Source organism: Kogia breviceps, chromosome 6, assembly GCF_026419965.1.
Source record: "Kogia breviceps isolate mKogBre1 chromosome 6, mKogBre1 haplotype 1, whole genome shotgun sequence".
In the NCBI taxonomy this organism is placed as follows: domain Eukaryota; kingdom Metazoa; phylum Chordata; class Mammalia; order Artiodactyla; family Physeteridae; genus Kogia; species Kogia breviceps.
Window position 1 is genome coordinate 91,512,161 of NC_081315.1, and position 25,878 is coordinate 91,538,038.

At 35.6% G+C, this 25,878-nt stretch overlaps 1 protein-coding gene across 6 annotated transcripts in view; it reads right to left on the reverse strand.

The window, feature by feature from the left end:
• Window positions 1-2,805: 2,805 nt before the first annotated feature.
• Window positions 2,806-25,878, reverse strand: part of PCDH7 (protocadherin 7) — a 411,267-nt gene continuing 388,194 nt past the window's right edge. For 5 of the 6 annotated variants that reach the window (XM_059065818.2, XM_059065817.2, XM_067036313.1 and 2 more), the window contains one exon: window positions 2,806-5,994. Coding sequence is in view for 4 of the 6 variants with exons in the window: in XM_067036313.1 (XP_066892414.1) it covers window positions 5,618-5,994 (377 nt within the window). In the remaining 2 variants the exon portion in view is untranslated. The remainder of the gene's footprint in view (window positions 5,995-25,878) is intronic. The other variant, XM_059065822.2, reaches the window with a different exon arrangement.

The window sequence follows — 25,878 nt, forward strand, 5'->3', positions numbered from 1 at the left end:
TAAGAATAATTTAATACAAGTAAAATCTTTCATACATGGCTATTCTAATAGATTGTTCAGTTTATATTACAGGTATTGTGGGAATTTTGCAATCAACCTTACAAAGACATTTATAAACCATAATGTGTGCTGTATATGTAAGAGACTGTTGTGCTAAGTCAAGCTTCTAAGTAACTAGATGGAACTCTTCAAGGAATCAGAGGTGTTAGAATAATCAAACTTAAGTCTTGGAAGCAATACACACAACTTTTGTTGACCTGCTTTATGTCTGTCTACTTTCTAAAATGTATCACTGTATTTTTACGTGTTTGAGATTTTAAAAAATATTTTAACCAAAGGACGTAGTCTCAAGGGTAAAATATATTTGTTAAATCTAAATTGAGAATTTAAAAGAAAAGTAGTCGGGGCTTTTTGGTGGCGCAGTGGTTGAGAGTCTGCCTGCCGATGCGGGGGACACGGTTTGGTGCCCCGGTCCTGGAAGATCTCACATGCCGCAGAGCAGCTGGGTCCGTGAGCCATGGCTGCTGAGCCTGTGCGTCCGGAGCCTGTGCTCCACAACGGGAGAGGCCACAACAGTGAGAGGCCCACGTACCGCAAAAAAAATAAAAGAAAAGTAGTGATTTTATTTTATGTTTTACTGATTTAGGTACTGAAGTTTGGGTCTCACCATTAGATGATCATAAAGCCAAATGAATGCATATATCATTTTTTAACTTCATTACAACTTGCAGCAGACTTTCTCATCATACTTCACCCTTAATTTCTTCTTTAGAGAAGGAGAGCTGCTAGTCAAAATCAATTTACAAAGATATCTTTGATTTAAGAATGAATGTGTCATTCTACATAAAGTATTTTGAATTTTCAACCAAGAAAGGGAATAAAAATGGTAGGGAAACTTCAAGGCAAGCATCTTCAGAATTCCTATTTTTCACATCCGTAGATTTTAGGAGTACTGTTGTGAGATGGGGCAAACATTCCTTGCAATCTATTAGCTTATATAAAAAGTATTTTCTTTCCTTTCTAAGTCTCTGAGTTGGATTGGAGAAGAGAAGTTGCTTGTTTGAATAAATAACAATTTAATAAACAAGATAACCACTATAGTTAGGGTAATAATCTGACAACGAGTAAATGCAATAGTGATACAGTAAAAAAAAACAGTAAATGATTGAAAAAATATAAAAAGTAGAGAAAGTTCAACTAAAACAAATGAGTAAGGTAAAAATTCTAATTTTTGCTTCAAGTTTCTCTATATCTAACATGATATAAGGTTTTTTTCTTTTTAGTCTTTTTGTATTCATCATTACTTTAGATTAAAAACCAAATTTCCTTTACAGAGATACATTTTGACTTTGAATTTTATCTGAAATGTAAAATTTCTCTAGATAACACCTGAAAAAAATCAGTTTTTATATTACTGATGAGAAGTTCTTCCACTGTAGACTTAAGATTTCAAAGCCAGCTAGGTAAATGTCTCAGGAATTATTTTGATGAAACTGAAGAATCCAAGGTCTATTCCATTATAAGGCAAAGTAATAAACAGTTATGCCCAGTGCCCTCTAAATCAACAATTACTGCAGCATTATCTTCCTTATTCCATCTTCATTTAGCAGAAATCATACCATTTAAAATCAAACTGGTACATGCATCCATTCACTTCTCGTCCAATCAAAATTGAATTACCTGTCAACAGAGAAGTACACTGACAAGTGTGAAACCATTTGACCATGTTATATTTTAATCTGCAGAGACAAAAATGACAAGCAATTTATTTACATAAAACTGTACAAAAGCAAATTAAATTATGTAAAGTATCTCATAAATAGTTGGACTGGACGAGTGTTTAATACATTTTGCCATTTTTAGCATAGTTGCGTGCATAGTGACTCATAATAAACGATGATAAATTGTTCTCACTTCACTATCAACATCCAAGTAGCAGAACAATAGTCAATGATTAACATTACAAACGGATCGTACCACACTGAAGGCAAGTGCTTTAAAATGTTAAGAAAAATTGTCTGAAAGTAAACCCTAGGTAGCTGAAAAAATGACGCCTTCCTCCAGATGTTATATATACCTCTGCCCAGGTCACAACTAACAAGCTTTACAATACTCATGATCATCTTCACTCTTTTTTTTTTCTTTCCTTAAGGACACATTGTATATTTATTACTGATACAATATACCTAAAACTACTGAGATCTTCAGATTTCTCATGTCTGTTTTAGGATAGCTGTTTGATTCTTTGATTCTTGGCAGTTTCTTCTGGTCTCTGTGTTTTATTTTCCTATAAGACATCTTCCTAGGGTAGCCTTTCAGCCAGACATCTTCATTACCATCTTAGTTTTCTTCCCATAAAAATAATGCCTCCCTTGTTTTCTGAAACTCAGGCAGCAGGCCAGTCAGAAACCATAATGATATCTGGAGGTTCAGAATGAGCATTAGATTTTAGACTGAAGCTACAGACGTTTTAATACACATAAATTTATATAGTTACTCAATTTATAAATGTGTCCTAATGTATAATGCATGCAAAATTTACTTGAGCTTCTTGTGTACAGAAAACAAATATGGTTTATATACTGTACAACCAAAGTGAAACAGCAGTTAAAAGAAAAATAACAACAAAAAAAGAAATAGAAATTGTAAATCAATATTTTACCTTGCAAAATGGACTGACTTCACCCCTGATAATCTCTGTGTTACTATTACAATAAATGTTTTAGCCTTCTAGACAGAATTAAGCAGCCCATATAAATTTTGTTTTATGAATGAATGATATTTAAGACTGTTCCACTATCTGAGTTTGTCAGAAGGCAAATTTTTAATATATTATTTATTATTTTCAGAAAATAAACATGGATAAATATACAAGATCAAAAAAGGTGAGAATAGCCCATTTCCCCTCATTGTCCAAACCCAACAACCGTTTTTTTACCATAACAACAGGTATAAAAGGCACAGTTGCTTATTTTGCATTCACTCATTTATTATTTTTTTGTTTCTTTTTATTGATTTTTTTCAAAAGCACTCTATATATGGAGTGGCACCAGATTTAACCTATTCAAAATAAAAGTCATACAAACACAAAATATATTTCTGTGTCATGCCAACTCATTATAATAATAAACATGTTATGATAGCTAATTCTACTAGAATTACTGCAAATACTTACAGTACACTGAATTTTATTCTTTCATACCCATTTTAGTTCTAAAGAGGCTCACAAGTTAAAGGACAATGACATGGCTGTCTTGAATGTGGTGCAGATGTCATTGGGGAATGTGGATCCAATTAATCCAAAGAGCCTATATGACCCGTATTAGCTTTATAGACAACAGAAGGGTTTTAAGATAGAGTAAAATGAGCTATCTAATGTTTCAAGTGTCTCATGAAAGAAAAAAATGCATTAAAAAGTTTGTTGCACACATGTGTTATGCAATTGAATATTTCCTTTGTAACGTGCAAGAAAAAATATGTATACATTTCATAAGTATCTTTAGAAGTATTTTGTCATAATAGGTACTTACAGATTATACAAGGCAGAACTGCTTTAATGCAGTTTCCTAACAAAGTACTAGAATTGTATCTTTCCATAATGTAAATAATAATCAAACATAAACATGTTCAATTATTGATATTTTAGTCCAGTTTTTGTTTCTTCAATTACATATCTTCTTTCATCCTATTACACATAAACTAACATCAAGATGAAAACTCCACTTAAGAAAGAGCAAAAGGAAATGACCCCAAAAGAGTACCCCACCAAACAGAGAAGTGGTTTTCAAAGATAAGCATTTGATGACCTATAGTGAATTAACAATCTATATTCCAGGCTGCTTCATGTTGTAGTCTGAGAAATATTGCAAAGCATGAAGCTACCCAGAGATACATAGTTTCTACAGTTCGCTACAGAGCCATCAAGGCTATGCCTTAACCAGGTTACAAACACTCAGTGATGAGACTGTCTGCTCTCTTCACCCATTATCCCCTAGTCTGTCCCTGGATTGTCACTTTTTCTGAATGTCCCAGCTCAATTTCCAATTGTATTAAATTATCCTCTGTAGAGGAAGTGACTCAAAACCTGCACATTCTGTTTCTTTATATTACACTGAAAAAAACCTGCATATTTTCCAACTTTGAGATGTGTATACCATGAGACATGTCACACTGTCCAGAGCTCATTTCTTTCTTGTTTACTCTGGATTGGTTTTAGGAGATATGTTAAATAATGTTCAAATCACATCAGTAAGTCTTTTAGGGTGTCACCTTGTTTCAAAGTTGTGAGTCTCAAAATGTGCCATATTGCACAGGATTGAAAATTAATGCACTTTTGTTAACATGGAAGAGTGCACAGAACACATAAAAAATACACTTGGTAATTTGAAATGTGGATAAGACCAGCAAGCATAACCTGACTCTACAATGATTATAGTGAACTTAAAGACTATATGCTGATGTATCTTTCTTTCCCTACCTACCCACAAATATGATTTGAAAAAGTAAAATCTTCCCTGATAATATTTTTGAAACTAAACTTTAACCTCAACTAACTATTTTAATACCAAAAATATGTCTCATTGACTTTTCATTTTCTGAGCTTTCAAAGGAAATCCATTTTAAAAGAAAAGGCATGCTTTCTGGGTATAGAGAAAATGTCAAATAAATTGGTGTTTGAGGGCTTCTGTGCGTGCCTGGCTTCAGTGACTTTTATTACTTAATGGATTTCCACATCAAGACCAAATCTACTTCATGATTTCCCTGATCTGCCGTATGATCTTCGGCCTGTTAATGACACAATTGTTCCAGTTAGTTGATAATAGTGGTGCTGTTCTGAAAAATATATATATAATATTTTACAAGTTGTAACTAGTGTAATTGATACATGGGGTCAAGATTATGTATATACTAAGAATATTCAGTACAGGTATGGTATTGAAGTTGATGCTCCTGACTTGAGAAAAACTACATATGCCAATTTGGGACTGCAATCTCCAACCGGGTATTGTTTAGTTTTCAGCCTTTGTTAGAATATTAAAGCTGTGATCCTCCCCCAAATGCTGCTTCTAGAGTTCCCCTCTATAAGGACTGTACCTTTAGAAGGATTCTATCGTTTTTTAAGGGATTGCCTTCCATGGTGATTAATCATTTCTGATCACACATCTGAAACATATTTCACCTGATCTGCTTTCTTTTGACCAACCAGATGACATTCGAACTAAATCAAGGTGACTGAAATCATACTTCAGCTTAGGGATAATGAGAGTGTGTTGTGTTCTGCTAATCAGGCTTGTTACCATGAAAGAAACTTGCAACCATCTTTTTTGTTTGTTTGTTTGTTTTCTGGAGGGGGGTGGGGAAGAGAGAGAGTGAGTGTTGGGAATCAGTGAGGGGGTTAGACATGCAAGTAACAAGGATGGTTTCTACATTGTATATTACAATCAGGCTAAACAGTATCATTCACTAAAGGCCCGATCTGGAGGCAGAAGTGGCAGGCAAAGTTTTGTCTCTTTGGTAGCCCCCTCTTTTTGATTACAAGGTTTTGTTTTGTAAGGTTTTTCACCCCTTATTCTCCTTCTCATACATGAAAAGAACTTTGCTGTTGCTTCTTTATAGCCTACAGGTAAACTTCTCTTCTAGTGAGAGTATTGACAGGAGATGGCTTGTATTCCCCCGTTTTTGTAAGGGGAATATCCTCAGTGTTGGCTTCCTCATTTTTGCTGAAACTAGCTGCACTGAAGGTCTCATAGGATGAGGTCAACTTTTTGTTCAGGAGGTTTCTGTTGCGGTCACCCATGATGGCAGCTTCGCCATTGGCCAGCTTTTCCTGGCTTCCTCGTTCATCAACAGGCATGAAAGTGGATAGTTTGGGCTGGCTCTTCTTCCTCTCTGGAGAAGTGCGGACAGGCATCCAGCAGGAGTCTGAGTGGCCATACTCATCACACTCACGGGTACACTTCCCAGTTAGGGCTACATCTGGAAGAGGTCTTGAATCTGAAATTCAAGGAGAAGGAGCCATTAACGTTGGCCATTTCTCAATAGGCTTTCCTGACCTATATAAAATTGGAGGGGATATATATATATATTATATATATATATAAAACATTTATATAATATATATATTACATATATATTTCCTTTACCCTATTATTTCCCTTTTTTCAACACCCTGCTGTTCATCATCTCATAGAACAGTTTTTATTTCGTATCCAATAAAGATAAGGTTTTGCAAAAACATCAAATATTATAGAAAGAGAGGAATGGACAAACTGATAAATTTAAGTGTGTAGAACAGACAGGTATATATGCATGTGTTACAGGACAGGTACATGTGCATATTCTCAAGTAGAAATAAAGTACACATGTATATTTGTATGGGTACACATTTTTCCACATGCATAAGAAAAGTTATTGAATCCAAAAAGATAATTTTCTGTATTTATAAATTATCCCAGAAATTGTGTACCTTTGCCAATTGGATTCCTTCCTGCTTATACATTATTCATAGAATGCAAATATGCAAAACCTTATAGTAAAAATACATTATAAAACATCAGGGTGACTCAGAAGTAGAACCTAAATCGACAGCACATTATGTGGTTAAAAAGTAAAAATGCAAAATACTAGTGGGTTCCAAGTGTGAGCACACTAGCAGTATCACCACCTACCCCATTCTAGCCCACATGCTCCTGCCTCCCACCCTGTTAATGACCTAATGTGTGCTGTAGGATGGTCTGTTGAGTGTTCACATAGAAGTACATCTGCCAGTGTGTCTGCTGAATGGAAATATTATATGAAATGCAATGTATTGGGTAAATCGAGTCAAACTTCTACAATTTTGATGAAATGGCATGTATTCTTAATTAATGGTGTTGCCTAATGGAGTGGGAAATGTCTGTCTTCTATTTCCATAAAGCTAAGTTATATCATTATATGTGTCTGTCTTTGGAGAATAGTTATATATTTTCTTACTATTAAAAATATTTTTTTAACAACTTTTGTTTTGGTTCGAAAAAGAGAGTGAGAGAGAGAAAAACCTGCTTCACCTCAACAGATTCTAAGAAAATTACCTCTAGGGTTTTATTTAATATATTTTACAGTTTCTTTTATTGCCAAAAATAAGAACATAATATGACTAATATGACTATGCTCCAATTTATATCATTCGGTATCATTTTATTACAAGGCTTGGGACTTAAAAGACTGACAAATTTAACCTCTGCGAATATATTCACAACAAATGAAATCAGTGAGATTTGCATATGCATCCTGGGTAGACTTGGTTTAAAATAGAATAGGGGGTTATTTAAATTATATCCAATATATTTAAACCCTCTGCTTTTGCCTCCACGCAACATCCCATGTAGTTTATAATGATATTCTTATTTGATTATCATTTGTATAAGGATATTTTTAGAATTTTTACCCTGCCAAAACTCCTAAATCAAGGCAGTCCAATACTGCATGTCATTTTTTTCCTACAGTGATGGGTGGATAACTGAAATATTGACATTTGTCAACTCATTGATTTTTGAACCACTGTGACCTGAGATTTTTATGCTGTGTGCTCGGAGTTCAGCAAGGAAATCCCATTATTCTTCATAGGAAATCTAGGATTACTTTTCTCTTTTCCAAAGGTAAACGGTAAAGATAATTTTTTATTGTAGTTGCAAATGCTGCTATTTGACTTTTAAGTGAGCAGACCCTATTAATTTTATCATCAAAAAAAAAAAAAAAAAAAAGCGGGCTTCCCTAGTGGCGCAGTGGTTTAGAGTCCGCCTGCCGATGCTGGGGATACGGGTTCGTGCCCCGATCCGGGAAGATCCCACACGCCGCGGAGCGGCTGGGCCTGTGAGCCATGGCCGCTGAGCCTGTGCGTCTGAAGCCTGTGCTCCGCAATGGGAGAGGACACAACAATGAGAGGCCCGCGTACCGCAAAAAAAAAAAAAAAAAAAAGCACTTTTCTATTTATTTTTTGTGCTAAATTCCCTCTGTCTCTCAAACACAAATTTTAGATGCATTTAAAAAATCTAACTATTGACAAATTTTGTGAATGGTTTTTGTAATCTGGTCAGTTTAAATGAGCAAATTGAGTTCTTTGGGAATATTTCTTGCCTTGGGATGCTTTGCTTATTTGAAGCTGACCTAAATTCTTTGAAAAGACCAAAAAAAAAAAAAAAAAAAAAAAGAAAGAAAACCTTATAAAAATGCAAAGTGTGAGATCAGATCTACTTTTTACTCTAAACATTCCTTTTTATGTCACTGCTTAAATAAATTCAAGCTTTTCTTTTTTTCTTATGCCCACCAAGGACACAAGACAATAATCAGAAATTTAGCTACTGAAATAGGAAAAATCTCTATAAATGTGGTTGTCATTTCCTGCAGAACTGACCCAGAATACTCTCCAATCATCTCCCTATATTTACTTAAGTCTCATGCAATGTGACAGTTTACTTACACAATGACTTACAGAGGTCGCTGCTCTTTGGGGATTAATTTGTGTTTCCTGTTTGAAATTCATAGCACCTTGTTTTTCATTTGTTTGAGATGCATTTAGGGATAGCTCATAGAGCTACCTTAATACTCTAACACCTCTTCCTACCTGTTACACTTAACTTGTGCACCTTGAACTCCCTGTAGCTCATAAAAAAATTATATTCATTTAGATTGACTCAATTTCCAGTCAACTAGGAGTGAGATACTCTTTAATTCATTCCCTCAGCCTTTACTTCATAGTCTGGGTTATAAGCATGACTTTTAATAAGGATCTCCTGTCATTTCCAAAGTCGAAGACTTGATTGGGGACCACAGTGGAAGTTGACAAGACTAATTGGTTGAGACATGTTGCAGTGTTTATCATCAAATTTAGAAAATAATCAAGAAAGGCTATAAGAGATTCATCACAAGCAATCAAAACTTCCAATCTTGATGACTCAAATGAATCCTCAAAAGAAATGCTAATGATTAACAAACACAATTTATATTATGATGCAATCTGTTAAAGGAAGGCATGAGTGGAATAGTATTTTTCTGTGTCTCTGTATTTTCTTATTTTAATTATTCAAGTAGATATTATATATATATATTTTAAAAGACAAAAGTTATATGGGGTCTTACAGAATCATCAAATGAACTTTTTTCTCTTTTTTATAAAAGATATACTCTTAAAATGTCCTATTTGTTGTGGGATTACATGGGCAGATCTTCCATAAATAGTAATCCTTCTTAGTCTTTCATTCTTCCACTGAAGAAGGTGTTTTGTGATATCTAAGAACATTATTTCACGCTTTAGTTTAGTACTCTTCCCTCTCATTTTGACCTCAGTGGAAATGGAAAATAGTTAATCAGAACTCTGTTTACTTGGTATTGAATAAATCAATTAAAAAAGTAAAATGTTCTGTATCGAAATATAATGGTATTCTTTATCAGCATTTTCCATAACCAACTCAGTTCCTTAGAGGTTCCCCCCCTACACACGCACTCAGTCATATCAAATCTTGAGAGGACCGGAAGTAGAAATGGTATTCATTAGCTCTTGTTGTTACTTTGGCATCATTTGCAGAGTTCTCCATTTTTACCTAGTTATGCTATTTACTAGAAACATTACATAACTTTAGAAAGTTAAAGTCCTTTCTTAGACATAAAGTTAATTTCCCTCTATAAAGTAGACAGTTTTCAGCCATCATAATATCAAACAATGTATAACACATAAAATACTTCCCCACATTTCATCTCTTTTACTTATCACCTCAACCCAACAGCAAGGAGGATGGAAACTGTGAGGAGTCCAGACTACGGAAGAGCTGAGGCCAAAGAACAAGTGTTTTGACTTTCGCTTTAGTGTTTTCCATAATACCGTATTGCTTCTTCTTAAAATGTAACAGCAGAGTTATTTAGAGGTCAATTACTGCTACCCACAGCCATAAGAAAAAGCTAGAGTCCCCAAAGAAAGAGAAAAAAATATATATCTGACAAGCACAGGAAACAGATGCCACAAAGACACAAATTTTACTACTTAATGAAAAAAAAAAATTCAACTTTTTAAAAATTATACATTTCTTAAAGTGGAGGTAATTATAACTAATTTAAGAAGTCAAGTTCTTTCTCTGAAAAGAAATGTATTTGCTCTTAAGAGGCAGGGAGATGAGTGGGTGGTGAGAAGATACTGCTGCAATGACCTCAGCAAGTAGCGACAGACAATTCGTAGCATCATTAGAATTCAAAAGGAAAGCCCAGATTTACGGAGGCGTTTGATGTTTCCAGAAGCTGTCCTACACAATTCAGAAGCCTTTAGAGGTATCATTATTATAGGAGAGCACTGGAATTGTTAAGACTCTTAAAGACAGCTCTGCACCAGTAAAGATTTTGATAGACTCAGTTATGCATTCTGCCAGAATCCTGGTCACCCATTCCTATTCCAGACCCTTGGCTTGGGGCTGAAGATATAAGGATATTTCCACTTCCTAATTTAAATTTAAAGAAGTATAGAATTTTTTTCCTCTCTGCAGTCTTCCCTGAATGAATGGGTATTAAGGGAATAGGCTCCAGAACCAGGATCCCTGAACTCAAATCCTAACTTTGTCACTTAATGAGTATGTAACTTTAAACAAGTTACTTGATTCATTTAAATTTCCTCATCTTTATAAAGAGCATAAGAATGAATTAACTTCTTAGGATTATTGTGAGGATTTAATGTGTTAATAAAGGTAAAGTATTTGTAATAATACTTGACACACAGTGGGCCCTCAGTAAATTTTAGAAACTTCAGGTGCACAATCCCTTATCTGCAATTCAGTCCTCAAAATAGCTTTGAAAACCAAAAGCTTTTCTTTTTTCCATAGATTTACAACAAACTTGACTTTCAGTACAAGGTTATTTTTCATCTTTATTTATCTCACATAGTGTGAATATTTATATGTTTTCCAGGAGAAATGGTGTTTAATTAAGGACATTGTCTCAGACTCTTTGATATTTAAAATAATATACATGTATGATATTACCTTTTCTAATATATGAAAGATTCTAATTTTTAAGATTTATTTGTTTCCAAGGGTTTCAGATAACTTACTGTGGACCTAGTAACAATCATCAGTCAAAAGGGCATGTAGGGCTTCCCTGGTGGCGCAGTGGTTGAGAGTCCACCTGCCGATGCAGAGGACACGGGTTCGTGCCCCGGTCCGGGAGGATCCCACGTGCCGCGGAGCGGCTGGGCCCGTGAGCCATGGCCCCTGAGCCTGCGTGTCCCGAGCCTGTGCTCCGCAACGGGAGAGGCCACAACAGTGAGGGGCCCGCGTACCGCAAAAAAAACCAAACAAACAAAAAAAAAAAAAAAAAAAAAAGGGCATGTATTTGGAGTTTCTTTTCCAATAGTACTCATGGATTTATGCTGATAGTATGCCAGAGCTACCACCTACTTAGGAAAATACAGTGGTCACTGGTTACTCTATATCAGATGTTTCCCTTAACACTTCTTTATTAAGACTTTGCCGGTGAAGATTTATTCAGAATGTGTCATTTATAGTTGCTCAAAACTGAAGGGCAAATGCTCTATTAGTTGCAGTTATCTTTACAACCTAAACAGATCAACCTCACAATTAATCGTTTTCATTTCAAAGAGACTTGCCCCGAAGATGTTGGGTTGTTATCTTGCTTTGCCTGCATGGGCCACAACATTAAAAAAAAAAAAAAGAGCTCCATTTTAATGACATGTTAAAAATTAGCAATGAGCTAAGACTAAGAGGTTGAAAATCAAGAAAAGACAACAAAAAGCAGGGTGCACCTCACATGCGTAACACCCTTCAGAGATCAAAAATAATGAGACATAAAAGCCATCTAGCATACAAACTATGCAGACTTTATGATGTATGTACGTGCTTGTTTTAAGTTGCAAAATAAGGCCAGACGTTCCTCTCATCTTCTTATACACAGTCCTTTGGAGTGTGACATCACTGCCCCTACTGTCAAGATTCTATTTCCACAGCCCTTGAAGCTGGGCTAGCTTTGACAACTAGAGTGATACTGTGCAATTTCCAGGAGAGGTCTCAAGAGTCCTAGCAGCTTCTGCTTTTGCCCTAGGAAGACTGCCATCTCCATTCTGATAGAAAGCGTGATCTAGCCTCTTTGAAGATGAAACTCTTTTTGAGAGACAGACTAAGTTACCTCAGCTGGCCCAGCAGAGCCTACCCCCAGCGAAGCCCCCAAGTGAATGCAGCCACATGAGTGATTCAGAAAAAACTTGCAGAAGAAGCAATAGTCAATCCACAGAAGTATAAAAGTAATCAATCTTTGTTGTTTGAAGGTCATAAGTTATGCTTCTTTGTTTGATTTTGTCTCTTTAGCGGGTGGGGAGAATTCCTTGATGCAGCAATAAGTCACGGAGATCATGATCATGGACAAACTATATTATCTGCAGTAAATCAATAAACAGCCTGAGATGTGGCAACAATATATTCTACTTCTTTTATGTCTTCTTATTATGGGCAACAAACTGACCAATATTATGGAAAGCATAAACATTTTCAGGGCTGTAAGCACATTTAATCAGTAGTTCAAGCAGAGAGCTCCCATAGAAAGCTCTGGAAATTTTGGTCCTGTAATTACAGGATTTCACTGCATTTTTCACCTAACAGTGCTCTAGTTCGGGCTGACATGACAAGACAATATTAAAATGTTTAAACCTGTTTGAAAGCATCAGCAACTCTTCTCTGTACCTTAGGCTAAACTCAGTTAAACAGCAATTGAATGTATCTCAAGAAGCATTTACTGCCCTGAGGCTTAGACCACTGTCATTCTGAATGTGGTATTAGCATATACATTGGAGACTGCAAGCCAAGTCTCAAGCAGTCCTGCTGAATCAACTCAAACATGATTCTGCTGGTTGGTACATGAAAACTGCACTACAGCAGAAAAATGTATGGTGGCTGCTGGAGAGTGATCTATTTATGCACATCAGAGATGGGGCTTCACTTTGATTTCCCTATTCACGAATGCAAAATTAGAGGTGGTGGAGGTTAAGGGAGTATTAAGTGAGGAGAGTGAAAGGAGAGGAATTCAGTGCTGGAAATGAGAAGATGCTCCAAAATTGATCAGAAGAGTTTATAAAACCCAGAATGACATTGGGGACACTTATTACACAAGTTAGCAGTTGATCCTCCCACTGAAAATACACCAGATTCTGGTTGTGTGGGCCATTCGTGTTTATTTTTCCACTGCAATAATCAAAGCTTTCATGATTTTTCTTCTGGTCTCTTGGGTTTCCTTAAATTAGAAATTATTTGCTTTGGGTGTCATAGACTAATAATCTGATGAAAAGTGGAAGTATTGCCTCCCTCCATAAAGCATGTGCCCATAAAATCCGCATAAAATTTCAGTGGGGTTCAAGATACCAGAGTAAGGGTTTCAGCATCCTGGTGGATGGAAGAAAGAAGGGTGCATTTTTATACTGATACCTTTTCTCATTTGAGTTTAAATCACTGGTTAAGAAATATTTAACAAATCAACATTCTTCCTTGAAATATAGAAATTTACATGTGGTAAATAAATTGCCATTCAAATAGTGACAGAATGATTTAAAGTAAACAAAAAAAAATTCTGAAACACGTATTTAGAAGTAAGGAAAATAATTTAGATTTGATTATGTTAATATTGTACATAAATAGGTCATTTAAATGCCTAAATCTAAAAACCCCCAACAAGTTATAAGGCTTTGTATTAATAGCAGATTCATACTTGTGGGTGGATTTTACTGATTGCTGATCACTAACTTGAAATGTATTTTCTTTCCTAGCAGCTACATCCAACATTTACACCCGTGTCACCGGTGTCACCGGTGTCTTGAATTGCCAGCAGCTGGATCTTCACTAACCATGAGAAGGGAGATGAATAGGTGAATTCTTGTTATTAAGGAACTTTATACAAAACATTAATGATACAGATGAGTTTTTTTTAATTAATAAAATGTGTTAGCCACTGTACATTGGTTTTACATACAGTAAAGTGTGAAGTGAGTGCTTCTAAAAGAGTTGCAAATATCAATTTAGAGTCACTTTCCAGTAATGATCTCAAATCTTCAATGTTTTCAATACTGGCTATAAAACTGTAAAATATATATCCTCAATAAATATTAACATTGTCTTTAGGAATGGATATTTATTCTAAAATAATACTTAAAGGCTCTATTAACTGTAAGAATATTATCTTTGGATTGTAGTCTTGAAGGCAGTGCCCATTTTATCTTTGCTTCTCCATATAACATGTAATTCTATACAAATAAAAAAGCTGAAAAAAAGGAAACTGGAAAAATCAATTAAAGTATATTTTCTCAAACCTTCTTTCCTCCCATATAAACCATGATAAAGCATTAATTGAAGTACAGTTGATTTACAATATTGTGTTAGTTTCAAGTGTATAGCAAAGTGATTCAGTTATACATATATATATTTGAATTCTTTTACAGTATAGCTTATTACAAGATATTGAATATGGTTCCCTGTGCTATACAGTAAACACTTGTGGTTTATCTATTTTATATGTAGTGGTGTATATTTGTTAATCCCATTCTGCTAATTTATCCCTTCCACTTTCCTCTTGGGTAACCATAAATTTGTTTTCTATGTCTGTGAGTCTGTTTCTCTTTCATATATAGATTCATTTGTATTATTTTTTAGATTCCACATGTAAATGATATCATATAATATTTGTCTTTCTCCATCTGACTTACTTCACTCAGTAAGTGGTGAATTAATGCTGATGGAATCTAGGTCCATCCATGTTGCTGCAAATGTCGATAGTTCATTCTTTTTTATAGCTGAATAATATTTCATTGTGTGTGTATATATGCACATATGTGTGTGTGTGTGTGTGTGTGTGTGTGTGTGTGTGTGTGTGTGTGTAAGTGTGTATATCTTACATCTTCTTTATCCATTCCTCAGTCGATGGACATTTAGATTGCTTCCATGTCTTGGCTATTGTAAATAGTGCTGCTGTGAATATTGGCATGCATGTATCTTTTTGAATTAGAGTTTTCCTCTTTTACAGATACATGCTTAGAAGTGGGATTACTGGATCATATGGTAGTTCTATTTTTAGTTTTTTAAGGAACTGCCATACTGTTTTCCATAGTGGCTGCACCAATTTATATTCCCACCAACAGTGTAGGAGGGTTCCCTCATGATAAAGCATTTTTTTTTTTTTTTTTTTTTTTTTTTTTCGGTATGTGGGCCTCTCACTGTTGTGGCCTCTCCCATTGCGGAGCACAGGCTGCGGACGCGCAGGCTCAGCGGCCATGGTTCACAGGCCCAGCCGCTCCGCGGCATGTGGGATCTTCCCGGACCGGGGCACGAACCCGTGTCTCCTGCATCGGCAGGCGGATTCTCAACCACTGCGCCACCAGGGAAGCCCGATAAAGCATTTTTTAAAGTGAGAAGTTACAAAATAGGTTGTATAATAAGTAGCTGGTATTAAATATCTAAACATTTAATGTGAACATGTTAAATATTGAAACAAATTAATTTAGTATTTGGGAATGTTTTAAAAAGAAAGAGAATCACTACAGTGGCCATAATGTGATATAAATTTTTTCTGTGTATTTTTTCAATGCAGTATTTTGTGTGAAAGTCTAAAATAGACTATATTAAAGCTCAAATCATGTATGAAATAGAACTGTAACATTATTATTTTGTGCACAGAGGAAAATCATAGCAATTTAGATTTACCAAAGATATTACTTTATTAATTTTTTCTACATATGGCAAAATCACAAAACCTGTTCATTTTCTCCTTCAATGTAGTGATCCTGAGAAACTATGCCATTATTCTAATGATATGGCCATTTAAAAAACACATTCTCAAACTATTTGCATGGGAGTACCTATTGAAATATTTATCATACAGAAAGCTTATCTGGTTGAAAATACTCCTGTAACAAGAAGCTGTGTTGTAACAGAATTCTATTACTTATTATGATTCAGGAGAAAGACAGAGTTCCTCCTTTGTGTTCCTTACTGAGGAAGGTTTCGCAAAAACCCTGAGTTCTTAAGTACTTTTGAGAGATGAGGCTCTGAAAGCTTTTTAGTAGGAGCTGAAACAATATTTATAGGGAGAGTTTAAAAACTGTTGGAATGCTGGCTCCTTACTCTGGTCAATAAATTGATCAGTTAAACTAAAATTGGCAACCACGATTAGGACAAGAGTGTTGAAGGGCTTGGGAGCTTAGAGCAGGTAAATAAAAGGAAAAGGAAGGAAATGATCTCTGATGACTAGCAAACAGGACTCAATGAGCAGTTCAAGTGGGGGAAATCAATGAAGCAAAACTGGATCAGTTTGCTTCATTGATTTTTGCTGCTCATTGAAATGTTTTCCTTTATTTACTTCCTATTTCTTCAGAGAGTGGCAAAGTCTCACTGTTGAATCTCCCTGCAAGCCTGTGACGAGCAGATAAACAAGCTCTGGAGATCCTCTTATGCCTACATTATACCTTTTCATGCTGCATGGATTCAGAGGCACTTCAAATGCTCCCTGTGATGCTGTAAACGCCTCACTGAGCCCACAACCTCACTGTGGAAGGCAGAAAGATGGTTCCCCTCCTAAAATGTCTACATCCTAGTCCCCAGAACCTGTGAACATGTTGGATCACAGGGCAAAGGACAATTAAGGTTGCAGGTGGTATTAATTTTCCTAATAAACTGTCCTTAAAATAGGGAAATTATAGGTGGCTAGGATACAAACCAAAGAATATGGACAGGCTCCAGAGAATGGAAAAGGCAAGGAAACAGATTGTCTCCTCAATCTTCCAGAAAGGAAGGCAGTGCTGCTGAGACTTTGATTTTAGCTCCTGGAGACGCATGGTCAGACCCCTGACTTACAGAACTGCAAGAGAATAAATTTTTGTTGTTTTAAGACACTAAGTTTCTAGTAATTTGTTACAGTTGCAATGGCAACTGATACACACTCTCACCACTTCTCTGCTCAGAGTAAGACAACTTATATTTGGCCCTTTCTACCCATATTTCATCCATTGAAGGAAATGGAGTGGAAAATTTTTGATTTTCAAAGTTTTCATTGAGTCATGTTTACCTAATTTTTGAGTATCTGCTCAGGAATTTTTGTTTTAGACTTTTGAAAATTTTGCTACATTCTAGTATCTAATAGTGCAAGTTATTTGTATCTGACCAATCAACAAAGTCCAACAAAGTGCTAACAGCTCTCCTTTCTGAGTGATAACATCTTCCTCCTCTGTCCCTCAGTGATAGCTGTCTCTGCAATTATTACCAGAGAGTCCACTTTAAGCCATTCAAAATTTGGGTGGTGTGATTCCCAAGAAGAGAAAAGAAAGAGAATTTGCCATAACATATAGGAAGGAGAGCCAGGTACCAGGGTACAAACTTAATGATGGCTCTGTCAGATTATTATGGTGCTTTTGTGACTTCTTGATATTTATTACTTGTGTCACATTTGTCTGATTGTTTGTCCTGTTCCCTCTTAGTAATTAGCAGGAGACTGTCTAATTAAAAAGCACCCTTATGATAGTTTTAAGAACAGTAAGTAGAATAAGTCTCTCTCTACTTTAAAACCCTCTTCTATAAATTTCGGCATACGTTTCAAACTTTGTATTTTTGCACAGAAGTTCCTTCAGGATCAGGGTCCTGCCTACCTCTTTCCATTCTTATATGCTCCCATTTGCCACTTCAACAGACCTACTGTAGTTGTCATTTCTAGAAAGCCCCTTGCTGTTCCATGTCTTCATAATCCTAATGCGTTGCTTCTTCTGCTATGCCTTGCCTTGTCATCTGTCTCCCACAAATCCTTCAAAATCCAGTTTCAGCATTTCAACTTTGAGATTTCTTCTAACCAGGCTGTCTAATTCTGACTTCTCTTTGCCTCTCTAATCTTCATCCTATGGCTGTCTCTACCACAGCATTTAATGTATTGCACTAAAATCTGTTACCCATTCATGTGACTTTTTCTGTAACATGTAACTCCCTGTGGCTAGGATTCACAAGTTACTTAACTGTGTACTTGGGATGCTGGCACCGAGCCAGTCACATGCTCAAAAAGTGCCTTTTGAATGGATGGATCAAAAACAGGTAGGGAGGGCTTCCCTGGTGGTACAGTGGTTGAGAGTCTGCCTGCCAATGCAGGGGACACGGGTTCGAGCCCTGGTCTGGGAGGATACCACACGCCGCGGAGCAACTGGGCCCGTGAGCCACAACTACTGAGCCTGCGCATCTGGAGCCTGTGCTCCGCAACGAAAGGCCGCGACAGTGAGAGGCACGCGCACCACGATGAAGAGTGGCCCCTGCTCGCTGCAACTGGAGAAAGCCCTCGCACAGAAACAAAGACCCAACACAGCCAAATAAATAAATAAATAAATAAATAAATAAAAACAGGTAGGGAGACATATTGAATGTCATCCCTGATGATTCTGTCTAATTCCACAATGGCCACAGGTAAACGGAGGATAAGGACATATGTTAATTGCAAACACAATGTAATTGGCCAAGAACAGAAGGTGAAGTGTTTCAGTATGTGCAGATCTGAATGAATTTCTTTACTACTCACTCTCCTTACACTCTTCCAGAGCCTGTCCTATAATCTCTAGTTGAGATTTGCTTTCCAACAGCACAATGGAATTGATTGAAATAACCCATGGATATATTTTACAGAACAAAATGCAGTCCTCATCCTCAGCCTGGGACAGGCTAGTGGGGTCACTGGAAGCAGTAGTGGATGCAAAGTAAAGTCTAATGGGAAAAGCCTATACTTAGTGGTCACAAGGCTACACATATGAACTAATTTGTTAAGCTTCTTTGCTCATTGGTGGTAACTTTTCTTTTTTTTTTCCTTGCGATACGTGGGCCTCTCACTGTTGTGGCCTCTCCCGTTACGGAGCACAGGCTCCGGACGCGCAGGCTCAGCGGCCATGGCTCACGGGCCCAGCCACTCCGCGGCACGTGGGATCTTCCCGGATCGGGGCACGAACCCGTGTGCCCTGCATCGGCAGGCGGACTCTCAACCACTGCGCCACCAGGGAAGCCCCCAGGTGGTGGCTATTTTATAGTTATTTTAGTGTTTTCAGGACCTCTGCTTGGCAGTTATACAAATCTTTCAATAATAAACTTGGGGAATAAAATTTACTTTTGGCTTATACACAGCTTGTATCATAGAAGAAAAATTTCAAAGCATGGAGTCAGGGTAAGCTGTGACGAAGTGAGAGAGTGGCATGGACATATATATATATACTACAAAACGCAGGGTGGATAGCTAGTGGGAAGCAGACGCATGGCATGCGGAGATCAGCTAGGTGGTTTGTAACCACCTAGAAGGTGGGATAGGGAGGGTGGGAGAGAGGGAGATGCAAGAGGGAAGAGATATGGAAACATATGTATATGTATAGCTGATTCACTTTGCTGTAAAGCAGAAACTAACACACCATTGTAAAGCAATTATACTCCAATAAAGATGTTAAAAAAAAAAAGCATGGGGTCATGAAGGAGAGGTATTCTATGTGATGGAAAATAAAAAGAAGAAAGCTCTCTTCTCTCATTCTTGTAATGTGGGTGTATTTTAATAGAAACTATTGTAGGCAATATGCCTACATATTTTAGTTCAATAAATCTTATTTGCCTTTTCGTAGCAACCTGATGGCTACATGTTAAGTGAGTAGGGTCACATCAGTGCTTTTCAAGCAGAGAATCATGATCCTCTGGTTGGTGGTTGAACCCATTTACAAAGTAATAACCAGTGTACACCATTCTCACATTATTTCATAAATATTTTGTTGTAGTTTTAAAAAATATGTGTATGTATATTTATATGTGTGTACTCAGTCCCTATGTAAAATAAATATTTTATTCTGGGTCACACTGAATCTATAGTTTAAATCATATCATGTAGAAATCTGTGTATTTCTGGCTACTTCTGAGTAAGCTATATATTATGTGGTATTTAATACAAAATATAATTTTGATATGCACAGGATGTCATGTGAATTTTAAATTGTATTTTCATCTGTCATTTCCAATTGTACTTCAGAGACTAAAATTTTATCCTCATTAAAAAGGAATACAGATAACTCAACGAATAAGAGTTAGTCACATCCTCAATAACCACTTCAGGAAGTCTACTGTAAATACAGTTTCTTACCTTGAGACATTCTGAATTTACAGTTAATTCCCTAGATTCCAATTTTCTAGAATTATGTGTAATTGTGATGATCCTTCTCATAAGCCAATTAAATCCTCTGATAGACTTTGATTTATATCAATCAGCAAAATGGCAACAGACCCTTTAAAAAAGGAAGACTTAATATGACTTCTTAAAGTCATATAGACATTAAGATGTAGGCCACATTTAAGTTGTCTAATTGTACCACTGGTCTAATGCCTAAGTATTAATCTGTCACAATGTCAAATTACATACATTTAGGGCTTCTTTTTTTTAAGTAAAACGTTTCTGTGCTTAACAAACTCATAGTGCAAAAAAATTTAGGAGTGCAATTAGAATGTCATCTCTTCTGCAGATGACTTAAGAAAAGCATGAATCAGAACTTAACAGTCAACATAATTTCACAGCTAATCGTGGCAAAATTATGGTAATGCAACAACGCAGAGTACAGTGAGATTAGCAGAGAGTGATGATCAACTATTTATCTCTACCTTCTGCCATGCATGCCCTTTATTTGTCTCTCTTTTTTTTTGGCCAATGTTTTAATGTTTTCAGTTTTTACTTTGCCAGCAGTGGGCATCACATAGGAAAAGAGGTTTCATGGTATAAACAGATTTTTCCATGTGTTCAATGAATTAGCTTCACTGGCTCTTAGGCAAAACAGACTGGCTGGATGGAATTAATTTTAGCAAGCTTTTCTGTTTTGCCCAGGGTCTTGTACAATTCAAATGAATCAATCTTATACCAAATATATATATAAAACTACAAGTATTGTAATGAAAATCATCACTAAAGCATATGCTTTAGGAGTTTCCTTTAAATGACAGGACAGGGGAACTCAGAGGAAATTTCACTATGAAGAGAAAATAAGAGATGGACTTTACTGCACACGTGTTTACTGCATGAAGGTTTCAGTTTCAGGGAAGATAGGTCACACTCTTATGGTAACATAACCTGCAAAAGTAGATTCATTCATTCAAGAAATATTGATACATCAGGCATTATTCTAAGACTTTACAAATATTAACTCATTCAATGCTCACAGCAACCTTGTGCGGCAGGTGGTATATTGCCCCCATTTTACAGACGAGGAAACTAAGGCACAGAGAAGTTAAGTGAGTTACCCAAGAGTTTGCATATAGTGAGTGTTAATGAGGTTGCAAACCCAGACATTCTGACCTCAGAGCTATGCTCTTAACCACTATACCACACTCTCTTTCAATCAATACCACATCAATGTATTATAAACTCATGTTATAAGTAGGAAAAAGGCATCTTTACCTAAGCTGAATTCAAGTAGAAAAGCATTTCCCTATACATAGAAGAAAGCTAGAAAAAGCAATGTCTCTGGACTTCAGATATAGTAGGAATCTCAACAGTCTTAGATTGAAATAAAGGGAACATTTTTAGTTGGGACAAAGAGAAAGGTGAAAACTGAAGAAACGTGTGTAGAAGTTCCAGGGCCTGAATGACATTGGGACAGCTGTCCCTCAGTTGGTCTTTGAATGGGATGAAGAATTTTGTATCTAAGTCAAAATAAGGGGTGTAAACTACTAAGTTGGTAAAAAGCCTCAAACTTCTACTATTATTAAAGCCATATTCAGCTAAGAAAAGGTTGCATCTTCTTAATTTGCATCCATTTTTAATTCTGCATGGTAGAAAGACACCTCAGTTAGGAGGTTTTGGATCATTGTCATTCCAGAGATAGAAAAGCCGTGTTTGGAAACCACGGTGTGCTGGGCTGAACTTCTGAGAATGGGAGATGCTGAACCACTCCTTGGTGAACTGAATGTGAGAGTGGAAATAAAGGCTTTAAGAATAGAAAAAGAAGTATGGACAGTCATTTCTGGCAACCAAAGCACCAAAGAGATTAGGTAGGGCATATTAATCACAATTGGGTTGGTTAAATTGGGATAGAAAACCTGAGTGTACTGATTCTTAAGGGAAAATGAACACAAAGAGATATCTGGGTGATACTTATCTAACTTGATTCCCTGTATTAATCAGGTAATTGATTAATATCCAAAATTTTAGATTATTTGAGAATATACAGTTGCAACCCATGAAGCTGAGATTTAATCTGTAGGGATGGGGAAATCTACATCTATTAAAATATAATGAGGTAAAGAGTGGTGCCTTTACGTACACTTACATACCTCATACTTTTTCATGATGGTATCTTGGAGCAAAAAAACAGGGAACCATGTACAGTGTAAACTTTTACATTCACTTTGTGAAAATCTTTACTTTCATCCCTTCACTGGAGGGAATCAATGAATCAGAGTGATTAACACCCTGGGATCTGAGCAAAGGAAGTCTGATTGAGTCCACGTTCTTCCACTTACTAGCAATGTAACCTCCGGCAAATTACTTAACTGAATCTATCGCATTGGGCTGTTATGAGGATTAAATGAGACAAGAGTGTTGAGTGTTTAGCATAAAGATCTACATATAGAAACACTTAGTATATTTTTCTGCTGTTATCATCACTGTTAGTATATTTTTCTGCTGTTATCATCACTGTTATTCTAACTACTATGCTATGTATCTTTTCCACACATATATTTGAATGGGAGAATATTGATTCTAAATTATCAACAATTATATATTTTTAATCAATGTCCTCTTTTCTTGGCATAATTTAAAGGAGTCAAAAGCTTACATTTTTAGAATATTTATCAATTAATTATAGAAAAACAATAGTCTTCATATATGAAAAATGATAAATTCATGTTTTTGTACTATAAATTATACTGCCAAATACATATCTTTAAAATAAAGCCCCAGAAGAGTAGATGAAAAAGGACATCTTTTAATAAGTTTATTTTAAAATTATTTAAATTAATAAATGTTAAAAATGCATACTACAGGAAGCTTAGAAGAAGAAATGTAAACTAATTTAATTTCAAAGATTAGGTGTACCTAAATTAGTGATTTGTCTGACAAGTAGCATTGTATTTTATAATTACTAGCTGTTCAATGTTAATTGAAACAATCTATTGTTACTTGCAAGTATATCATATTAAAGGCTATAAATAATAATTAGTACTCTACTTGACTAGGTATAATCTCTCATTTCCCCCAAAGAAACAATTTTTACATAATTATTATTTTGCTTACTTTAAAATCACATTTTTTACTGCTTAAATCCTAATTTTCTGCTTTTTTAAAAAATACTAGGACATGAAAAGATGGTAAAATTGAGAAAGTTAAAGAGATTATGTCCTTCAACACAGTATAATCTCTGAATTATTACTTGGGTGGACTTTACAAGTGTATCAGCATTTAAAAGAAAAAAGAGTTTAAAGAATCTTTAAACAGATCAGAAAGTATAAAAGGTGTAGAATCCCAGTTAATGTGAATTAAATTATCTTCAAAAAGAGGGGGAAAAAAGTTAAGAAACAGCTTTCTGTTCTGCATGTTAACTAGCCTAAATAATGCAGAGCTTAAGTGCAAAAGTGAGAGAATTTAAAAGGGAAAACAAATATCTTGAGACTTGTCTTTTAAAGTAACTGTCAAGGAGAACTTGTCTCTCTGAATAAAAGCTAGCAGTGACTTAAGGGATTCATTTATCCTTTCGGCTGTATTAAGAAATGTCATTTAACTATTTAAAATGTTGTCCAGTCAAAATAAGGACTAATTATCTGCTCATGATATGCTTATATGGCTTCCAAAGAACACACCGGGATTTGGCATGATTAAATGCATTTAAGAATTTCAGTCAGGTTGAGGATACAGAATAAGATGATCTGAGAAGTATGACTAGTGATGCATTATTCATGAATATGGGAAACTAGTAAAATAAAATATACTGCTTATGGTGTGTCCAGATAGTTAGGGCTAAATATTCCAAAATAGTCAGTATTAGATCTGCTTCTCCTTCTTTGCATTAAAAAACTTCTGGGTAAGTAGTGATTCAGATGTAATAATGATGATATTGAATATTTAACCCCAGGGCTACCAACTAAGAAGAAGCACTATAAACTTTTTTCCAGTTGGGAAAGATATAATTAAACCTGCTATCTTGTAGATAACTAAAGAGATCCACATTTTCTTTTCCTCTTACAAAATGGAACCACTTACAGATGAATTGCCTAGCCACTATCATCATGCTAGATTTGCTTATTTTAAACTAACTTTTAAGTAACTGAAAATAAATAAATTTTGATGTATGATATGTCTTACCCTCTTCCTTGGCAGTTTTTCTAAACTGTTCAGTGTGGTTCCTATTTGGAGTTTGGGAGTGTTTTTCTAAATATATGGAAAACAACAACTACAAATTCTCAACTAGTAATCATACTTTCCTGACTGTATCTCAAAAGATACAGTGACATAAAAAGTCCATAAAAATAAAATATCTTAAATAGCTAAGCATCCACAGAATATTACACTGCTGCTTGCTACAAACCCAAGATATCAGCATTAAATAAGTTATTCTTTAATTAATTATTTTTGAATTTTTAAGCAATCATTTACAGATGATAGTCCTTCTAGCTTGTTCCTCTACAGTGAAGAAAGCTGATCATAGCTATTGATAGTTTCCTCCTACTCTTCCTTCCTTTCTAGTGCTATTCTGTCATATTTTTAAAAATAGCCTGCTAATTCATATATACCACCTCCTGTCCTAACAATTTGTCCTAAATGAATATTCTTTTCAACCTAAATTGAGTTTGGTTAAAAATGTCTTTTTTTTTTCTCTTGCAGCACCTGGGCATGGAAATAAGGATTAATGTGCACAGGGTATAATAGCCCAAATAGCCCAAAATCATCATAAGACTTGATTATTCAGTGCCTGGCACAATTTAGGGCATCTTTTCTATTAAGAAGATAAAGAGGCAAGTATTATACCCATTTCCCAGAGTGCTAAAAATATGAAACAGTTGCCAAGTGATTTGTCTAAAACAAAGAAATCTAGAAAGTGAAAGAGGTATAAAGAATTTGGCTAAGCTAGGGATCCTGGAATAGACAGTCATTTTCTACTCCTACAACTCACTGTATGAGCTTATGTAAGCTAATTAACCTTGCTTAATCACTGCCTCCCTACTCACTTCTAGGAATGTTGTGAAGAAAAAACATGAATCTGCACCTCAAATTCCTGGACATGTGCACATAAGTTTTCAATAAATATGTGTTTAAGAAAGGATAGAATGAAGGGATAAAGGAAGGAAGGTGGGATCCTCATTTTATCATCTATTCTTTCCATATACCTACCTAGTTTTCAGTGAACATATGGCAAATTTAACATAGAGATTGAAAAAATACAAAGAAAGGAAAATAATAGAGTGAAAAAAGACTGAAAGGAAGAGACATGGTGGGAAAGTTAGGGAAGACAAAAAACTTAAAAGAAAAAGAGTGAAAGAACACATGAAGGAAGGAGGGAAGCAGGGAGAAAGGAAAAGTAAAGGGGAAGGGAAAAAAGGATGGAAAGAAGAAAAAATGGATGGAAAGAAGGAAAAAAGGAAAGAAGAAAAGAGTATGAGGAAATTAAGGAAGAAGGAAATTAAAACAAACAAAAACAGGCAAAACAAAATTGAGAAAGATAATGAGTCTCTCAGCTAGATGTGTGACCTGTGGAAGAATTTATATTTCTCATTACCTTTATATAGATTTTCAGCTTTGTTTTAAGGTATAGTGTGTGGATTAATTATAAACTTACTCTCAAGGTTTACAGATTTATGACAGATTAATCTAGGTTAAATCCATTAGAAGCTGTGT